Genomic DNA, 8,897 nt, shown 5'->3' on the forward strand with positions numbered 1-8,897 from the left:
GGCAATTCTAGAGGCCTGGTCCCGACCTCCAGTCTTTCCACCCATTGACTGGATGAAGTGAGAGAACAAGCATTGCCAGATAACTGACATCCTGTTCTTCTCAATCTTTGTTAAGGACTTCATGGGAGCATCTGAGTCCTTCTTCATTGGCCATTGATAGCCAATGTCATCGAGACACTCGATGATCTCGACCGTTTTGGGTTCGCTGTCGTAGGGGCCTTTGGGAAGGCGAAGAGTCGTCCTCAAGGTGTTCACGCCAAACTTCACTTCCATGCTATTGAAGGTGAAGTTGACCTGTTCAACTTGTCGTCCAGGCTTGATCTCGACGTCCACGACCTCAGTAGTGAACCAGAACTGCTGGAGAAGTTCTTTGATCATGATGGGTTCATGGTTGAGAGCGAAGCCGAGCGACGACTGTTTGAGAAAGTCGGCTGCTTCTTGGTAGTCTGCCTTGGATGAGGGGATATCCTACAAGGCAATGTGATTGTTGGCCTTGAAGGATACCTCATCGAGAGAAAAATTAATGTTCTTGGCAGCCATCTGTTTTTAATAAGAATAAGATAAAACAGATTATTAGTAAAAACCAAGATTTGTTTTGGAGAAGAGTAGATAAGTTTTTGAATCAATAAAAACTTCTTTCGAAAAATCCTTAAAGAAATATTAGGGTTTTTCAAGTAGAATGTGTTTACAGAAATATGATTATAACCAAGTAAGAGTTGGTTAAATAATCTTATTGTTTAATATTTCAAGAGAACAAGTTTCTTAAAAAGATTAAACATATTTCTTAACAGAAGATAAAGAAAAGAAAAGAAAAGATTTGACCTTAATGATTTTAGAAAATAAGGTCGAGAAGTGCTTGAGGATTGAGAGAGTTCTTGCTTTGGAAATTCTTGCAGAGGTTCGACTTAGGAATTTTGAAAACGTAAAAAGAAGTGCTTGAGGATTGAGAGAGTTCTTGCTTTGGAAATTCTTGCAGAGGTTTTTACCAAATTTCTAGGTTTTCTCCAAAAATCTAGCAAGTGAGCTTTAGATGATTTGTAAAACTAATTACATGACTAAATATGTTTTTTATGCTATAACACAATTATTTGATGATTTGATCTTACACTCCTATTTGATGACGTTTTATATATTTTTAGCAAATTTTCATATTAAGGTCATGATATTGAATCTTTACATGCTAAATGTTTATTGGGATAGTTTATTATGGATTTTGGCTCATTATATTGGTATTTTATGAAAAATCATGTTTGTTGGGATTTTGTCGATAAATGCTAATATCATGAGTTTGTATGAATCTATGAAGGTATTTGGCAACTTGCATGACATAATGAATAAAATCATATCTAATTATGGATTAATCGGATATTTTCATTAAGTTTTATGTTTGGATGAAACTTTCCAAGTAGGCACCAGGAAGGTTGAGTCTTGAGGTATTACTTTATGGGTGTTTAAACACTAAGATCTCCGCCCCTTTAGGTGTTACCTTTGAGGTACATACTAAGTGTGTCGATTCTTGAGGTGAAATTCACAAGAATAGATACTATGGACAACCGACTCTTAAGGTGAAACTTATTAAGTAGTCCTAAAGGACAGTTGGACTGTAAGTCTTGAAGTGTTATGTGACAATGTTATTCGAGTGACATACTTTTGTGTTCCCATCACTCTCAATGAAAATGTCCCCCCCCCCCTTGTTGATTCCATCTAAATGTTGTACTTGGATTACAAATGGTTGTAAAGTAATTATGTTGTAATTGTTTATTATATGTGCATGCTCAGTAAGATCTTTGGCCTAACACTTGTTTTCCTGTGGGCATGTATCTCAGTTCCAGTGGCATGGTAACCAAGAAGAATTGACTGGTCTCTATAAGAGAGATATTGGGAGACATTTTTGGGACCTTTTGGAAGTACTTTGATGGTTTAGGTGACACTCATTTGTAATTTTATTTCTTTTAAGGGACGAGATTGATAGGCTGTTATCCTCATACCCCTGTTACAGTTTGTAATTAACAGTTGTATTTAAGTTTTCCTTTTCGGGAAGACTAGTATTTTGATTATGCAAATACCATGTTCTCGGTTTATTTGGAAATTTTATGTTTTCCCATTTTTGGGGTGTTACTCCTCCAAAGTTGGAAATGAGCCTACCTCCATCCTACATAAGGGATCAACTTTAGAAGAATGTTATAACTATAATCTATAATTGAAGGTAACTGAGATCCTCACATCAGTTGATAAAATCCATCTCAATTATAATATATAATTGAAGGTAACTGAGATCCTCACATCAGTTGATAAAATCAATCTCAATTGGTAGAGAGTTATCCTTGATCTATTCATGTACATGTGACTATATATCTACAACTTGATGGTGATTTTAGTGAATCATCAATCGTTGTGTTGTTGGATTCACAATGGTTGGTAGTTAAGCTATAATATGGGAAAGAAGGTGTGGATGACAAACTTGTATAAGCTAGCTAGAACCTGGGGTTATTGGATGTTGCCACATGGTGGGGGTCAAAGAGGTCACACACCCTTGCACAGTCCTAGAGGCATCACCCCTAGTTGGGTCCAAGGGACAACATCTCTGTGTGAATTGACTTGTACTCAACCAAAATTTGTGCAATATCCATGTTCTTTGATGTGATTTCTCACAAGACCCGATTCTAGAACAAAACTTACATTTACCTAGAGAATGAATGAGATACCACTACCATATAAAACAAGTTTGAGAAGGAAATGTGAAAAAAGATAGGGAACAAATGGAGTGAAGAAGACAAACTTCTTATTGGAAACATGAAACAAAAAGCTTAGTTCCAAGGGGTGCCTGCTGTAAGGGCATTTATGAAGGTCGAATTAATGATCAAGATCAATCAACGAATACAACTGGTCCTAGTCATGTTAGGTGAAAGGTCACATCACATAACATCAATCTAATCCTTTGTGAAACATCAATGAGAAGAGAAATAATGTTTGGATTACTTGACTTTGAAAGATGCCTTGCTAGGATCATACGAATGACAACTTGAGGAGCAGAGGAGGTGAACATGAAGTAAAATTGTTTGTTATTTTTCATATGTAGTCCAAAAGTGCACATGCATATGAACATTTTGGAGGTTTGGTGTATGCCCCATTATTTATCATATTCAACGGGGAAGAAACAAAAATGAAAAGGGGAAGACAAAAATGAGATGAGTCCGAAGCCGTCCAAATTCAAGAGGATATTTTCCCTATGTTTCAGTACTAAACTAAGTGTATTATGTTTGACCAGCAATGGGAACTTAAAGAAGGAAGGCAGCTCAAATTACAAGCTATGGATTTGTCAAACACATGTAGGGTTATCATTATATTGGTAAGTATGCGTAAGTTGCCTTTATATTGTTGACTCTTTTGGATTGTATTTCCTCCCTTCTTCCACTCTCTCTCGCACATGTACGCACTTACAACAACACACAAATTGTTATTAATTAATTATCTTTTTTAAAAGAAATAAATCACAAGAAATGAAGAGGGTACTTAGTGGGGATAGTTGTATATAAAATGGGGGAGGATAGAGGCCAACTTGTCACAATTCAGCAAAGAAAGTTTAGTACTCCACATGCTTTCGATTATCATTCCTGTTCTAACCACCATGTTTATTAAGTGAAGAGGCTCTGAATACAGCTTTTGTTATCTTGTGGCAAAATATAAGCAAGCGTTGGCTCTTCCAAACTACTTGTTCTTGGTTCCTGTTCCGCCAGTTAGTGATTAATCTTCTTCCTCTCATTACCTAAGGTTCCACATCAGACGCATACACAGGTATGGACTCAGGGAGTCAAGATCAAAAAGGAGAAAACATTTCTGATGAGACAACAGTTGATTGGAAAGGCAGACCCTCGAATCCCAACACACATGGGGGTATGAAGGCTGCTGCATTTGTTCTTGGTCTGTTTGCTCTCTCTCTCTCTCTCTCTCTCTCTCCCCTCCATATATCTTTATACCTTTTACTTTTTTGGCTTACAATTACTATTACCAGCCTGAGGTAGAGCCTTTTATCCCTATGGTACAAAATCTTTATCTATACATATGTGAGCATACAAATATATATATATATATATATATATATATCATAAATTTTTATAGTAGAACATATCCATGCTTCTTTTTAAACAAAAAATAATTAGCTGAATATTCTGGAATGATTTGCAGGGGTACAAGCATTTGAGATAATGGCTATAGCAGCAGTTGGTAATAATCTTATAACATATCTGACAAATGAGATGCACTTTTCTCTGTCGAAAGCAGCAAATATAGTAACAAACTTCATCGGGACCGTCTTCATCCTCTCCCTCTTTGGTGGCTACCTATCTGATTCTTATCTCGGTTGCTTCTGGACCATGGTTATCTTTGGCTTTATCGAACTCTCTGTAAGTACAATCCCTTTCATTCACCTAACCCATGGTCATGCTTATTCACATTTATTTGGTTTAGATATTGTCTAAGAAGAGTGAGAACAGTCAAACATAAAATTTATATGCCAGACTGGCGAGAAGCATGCACGATTTGTCTTATTATATTTACTACTTGTTTCTGTAATTTGTTTAGGGTTTCATACTGTTATCAGTGCAAGCCCATCTCCCTCAACTCAAGCCACCACAGTGCAACATGCTAAATGATGGAGATAGATGCATAGAGGCCAAGGGAGTTGAGGCTACTATATTCTTTGTAGCTCTCTACTTGGTGGCATTAGGGAGTGGCTGTGTGAAGCCAAACATGCTCGCTCATGGTGCTGATCAATTGAATAAAAGTGACCCAAAGCAGGCCAAGAAGCTGTCCACCTACTTCAATGCTGCTTACTTTTCCTTCTCCATGGGAGAACTCATTGCTTTAACCCTCCTTGTTTGGATCCAAACCCATTCGGGCATGGATATCGGGTTTGGGGTGTCTGCCATCGTCATGGCAATGGGCTTGATCTGCTTGGTTTCTGGTACCCTATTTTACAGGAACAAACCTCCTCAAGGAAGCATTTTAGCCCCTATAGCACAAGTAAGATCCAATTTCTTTTAAACCCTCTTCATTAGCATGGTATGAAATTAAAGATGCTGTATGATGCACGCATGGCATCACCATAGACTTCATAAATGCCATGCCATGTTTCTATCTCTCCTAAAAACAAAAAGCTTCTACAAAAGTATATTTTATCTATCTTTCCGGCTTTTGAGAAAAGAAACACAATGTACCATACGTATGCAATAATTTCATACATCTTTTTTTCGTTTATGGTTGTCTTTTAAAACAATTCCAATTTCTCCTCCCATCCAAGCAGGGATCATAGAACGTTCCTGTGATGGACCTTTAATTGCGTGATTTAATATATTTTATATTCCAAATTGAAAATTAATAAAACCCTTAAAGGTTCTCTATATACTTTATTTATTGCTTTGTCCTGCTTATGCATGCAAATTTGTTTGCATTCGCTAGTCTAAAATTAGTATAATGCTTCTTTTGCTAGTTTCTTAATTAGAAGGCAACACACACCAGATTTGTTTGCTTTTCTCTGATACACTTGATTAGTTATGTTTCCACTTTCCTTTAACCAACTTTTTCTTTCCTGTTTACTAAATCTGTAGTTTGGAATTTGGATTATACAATATGCAGGTTTTTGTTGCTGCAACTTTAAAGAGGAGTCAAGTGTGCCCATCTAATCCCCACATGCTTCATGGAAGCAAAAATGAGCACTGGAACAACATTTCCACAATGTCAAATGAGACTCTGAATCTTTGTCATACTGATAGGTTCAGGTAACATTGAACATTGATCCTTCTTCTTTTGAGTAATTATACCATAAAATCAACCCTTTGATTTAACTGTAATAGAAATTGCAGATGTTACGATAAAAGACTCACAAAAGAGGTCATGAATAAAAGTCTTACTAGTAATTTGTACCCGCAACGAAGGGCTAAAGCCACTATAATAAAACATGACAATGCTATAAAAGAGAATCCAACAGTGCATGTGCTTATACGATGCCTGTTAATCACCTTACTTTATTGGTTACGGTCTTTATAATCAACAGTACCCTCCTGATTAGTGCAAAACAATTTTCAGGTTCTTAGACAAAGGTTGCATTAGGAAACAAGAAGGGAATAATAATAATGCAAAGGAAAGTCCCTGGAGGCTGTGCACTGTGAACCAGGTGGAGCAAGTGAAGATCCTAATTTCTATCATACCAATATTTGCTTGTACAATTGTCTTCAACACCATTTTAGCACAGCTCCAAACCTTCTCCGTCTCACAAGGAAGTGTGATGAACAACCAAATCACAAAATCGTTCCATATCCCACCAGCCTCACTCCAAGCCATCCCTTACATCTTGCTAATCTTTGTAGTCCCACTCTATGATTACTTTTTTGTCCCTTTTGCCCGAAAATTCACTGGTCATATTTCTGGAATCACGCCTTTACAGCGTATTGGGTTCGGCTTATTTTTCGCAACTTTTTCAATGGTTTCTGCTGCCATAATGGAGAAAAGGAGAAGGGATTCCTTTTCAAACTCTGGTCAAACGTTATCCATATTTTGGTTAACCCCACAATACTTAATCTTTGGATTATCTGAAATGTTTACAGCTGTGGGGTTGATCGAGTTCTTTTACAAGCAGAATTTGAGAGGGATGCAGTCTTTCTCAACGGCTATCACATACTGTTCATACTCCTTCGGTTTTTATCTGAGCTCAGTGCTTGTTTCTGTGGTAAATAAGATTACGACGAGATCAATGGATGGTGGTTGGCTCGGAGGTATTGATCTAAATAAGAGCAGATTAGACCTTTTTTACTGGCTGTTAGCTGGACTAAGTTTGATCAACTTCCTCAACTATCTCTTCTGGGCAAGGTGGTATAACAATTCAAGTAATCGTTCTTCATCAAGCAAAGCAGATCATGATTCCATCGAAGAAGACTTTCCTAATACCTTCCACCCTGCAAAAGCTGTTGGAGATGACCAGATTCCTTGATATTAGTATGATATCAGAATAATTTATGTTTGAGCAGTCTAGGTTTTTCAGTTGACTAGAAATTAACAGAAAAGTTTGTAAGATAAAGGATGTGCTATATGTGTATAGAAAAAGGTGCCATAATGTAATGCAAGTATTATCCTCTATGGAAGGCAAAACCATTTGAAATGTCTTTTGCTAGTTTCTGTTTATTCACTTTCAAGTGGCTTATTAACCGAGGCTTGTATGGCAAGAATCTCAGAGGGATTGCGGTATAATCGTATTTGTAAGAAAAGCTTCATCACATTCTTTTGTATGCCAAAAAGTGAACAGCTCAAGTGGTTGGTTTAGTGCCTTTGCTTTTGAATATTTGAATGGGAGGAATGTGGGTCCGTCCCTTGTATATAGAGAGCTTTGCTTCTAGCCAGTCAGACTAGATTCCAATGAAATGCATGTTTAGAAGCAAAGTGGAAGCCCCTTTCCGTAAAGCCTAAAAAAAGGAGTGTTGAGAAACACACTACACAATACTCTTTTTCAATTTTTTTCTTGTTTCATCTAGCATTACACCTCTTGTGTACCTTCTGTTGTTTTCAACTTTGTTTGACAATTCTTTTCTAACGAATCGAGAACGTCTGTCTAAGCGAAGCTAAACAAACTCGGTAAATTCCAGTCCAACAAACGTAGTAAATCCCACATGGAGTGGGATTTAGAGAGAGTAAATACACGAAGTCTTTCCTTTACCCGGAAGTAGTAGAGACGCTTTCCATATAACTTTTAGTCTACGCATATCTATGTTAATTCTATATAGTTAACTTTTAAGTTTTAAGTACAAGACCGCTTATTTCTTATATTGGTTTGCTAATACACATGCATATCTACACACATATATATATATGTGTGTGTATATATATATATATATATATATATATATGCATTTAGAGAGGGAAATATCTCATGTCATAATTAGCAAACAACCAGACATAGATAAATTATTAACATGGTTTATCATTTTAAGAAATTGAGAAGCTGAAAAACTTTATATATGATGTCACTCTACCGGAATAAAAGATGTTAAGATTGATATCCTACTTAATTGGTAGCTGGGTGATTCCTCCAATTTAAGGTAACGTTTCCTTTTGATCTTCACTATTGCCCCCCAATTGTTTTATTGAATGAATTGTTGGTGATAGTTACATCAACCATTTGGTGTAATTGGGATACCGTCCATGCCAAGTGTTGAACCCCAATCTTTTATATGGCTATGAAGAAACCTTAGTGGCGTTCGACTATGCAAAAAGAAAATAAAGGCCTTATAACATCATAATACATGGACCATATATGTAACCTCTTCCTCCCGGAAACAAATCCCCTTGGTAGTAAATAGGTTCACAAAAGTAAGCAAAACTCCTATGGGACAGTTAAGCAATTTAAGGCACAATTGGTTGTTTTTGTTCACCACCAAATTGAAAGTACCGGTTATAGCAAAACCTTTGCCCAGTGGCAAAAATGGTAATTGTGGCGAACCTTCCAAGCCGTTGTCGCCGAATAAAATGAAATTTCTGTTAAAAATTTGGGTTTTCGATTGCTTGGATTCCACTGAAAGTCGTATAACACTTTCAGATTGAAGTATTTCGATGGTACAAACGAAATTCCAATCAGATAAAATCAGTGGTTTTCGAACAAAGAATCGATTGTTATGAATCTGTGTACCTCTTCAAAATCAAAATGGCCAATTCAAAAATTGAATACGAAAACTGTCAAAACGGCAGTTTTTGAACCCTAAACCAGGTTTAAAATTTTAAATTTGGATTTTTGAAGCATTTTTCACAAAGCTCGACCCCAGCCAAGGGCTCTGCCCCTTGGACCCCGCCACCGGGGGCGCAGCCCTCGGACCCTATCGTTTAAAACAAAATAAACTCAAACAAGTGTGCAC

At 36.8% G+C, this 8,897-nt stretch overlaps 1 protein-coding gene across 1 annotated transcript; it reads left to right on the top strand.

Annotated features, from left to right (window-relative positions):
- The first annotated feature begins 3,632 nt into the window (after window positions 1–3,632).
- Window positions 3,633–7,179, top strand: LOC112506957 (protein NRT1/ PTR FAMILY 4.3-like). Its single transcript, XM_025111307.1, has 5 exons — window positions 3,633–3,921; window positions 4,186–4,403; window positions 4,582–5,022; window positions 5,635–5,777; window positions 6,085–7,179. The coding sequence occupies exons 1-5, from the start codon at window positions 3,798–3,800 to the stop codon at window positions 6,983–6,985; spliced, it is 1,827 nt and encodes a 608-aa protein (XP_024967075.1). The 5' UTR covers window positions 3,633–3,797; the 3' UTR covers window positions 6,986–7,179.
- The last annotated feature ends 1,718 nt before the right edge of the window (window positions 7,180–8,897 follow it).

This window comes from Cynara cardunculus (genome assembly GCF_001531365.2).
Source record: "Cynara cardunculus var. scolymus isolate 2C chromosome LG 2, CcrdV1, whole genome shotgun sequence".
Lineage (NCBI taxonomy): Eukaryota > Viridiplantae > Streptophyta > Magnoliopsida > Asterales > Asteraceae > Cynara > Cynara cardunculus.

Coding starts and splice junctions, on each gene's coding strand:
- LOC112506957 (XM_025111307.1), top strand. CDS start 3,798: ATGGACTCAGGGAGTCAAGATCAAAAAGGAGAAAACATTTCTGATGAG. Junction 4,404..4,581: donor TTGGCTTTATCGAACTCTCT/GTAAGTACAATC, acceptor TAATTTGTTTAG/GGTTTCATACTGTTATCAGT. Junction 5,023..5,634: donor TTTTAGCCCCTATAGCACAA/GTAAGATCCAAT, acceptor TACAATATGCAG/GTTTTTGTTGCTGCAACTTT.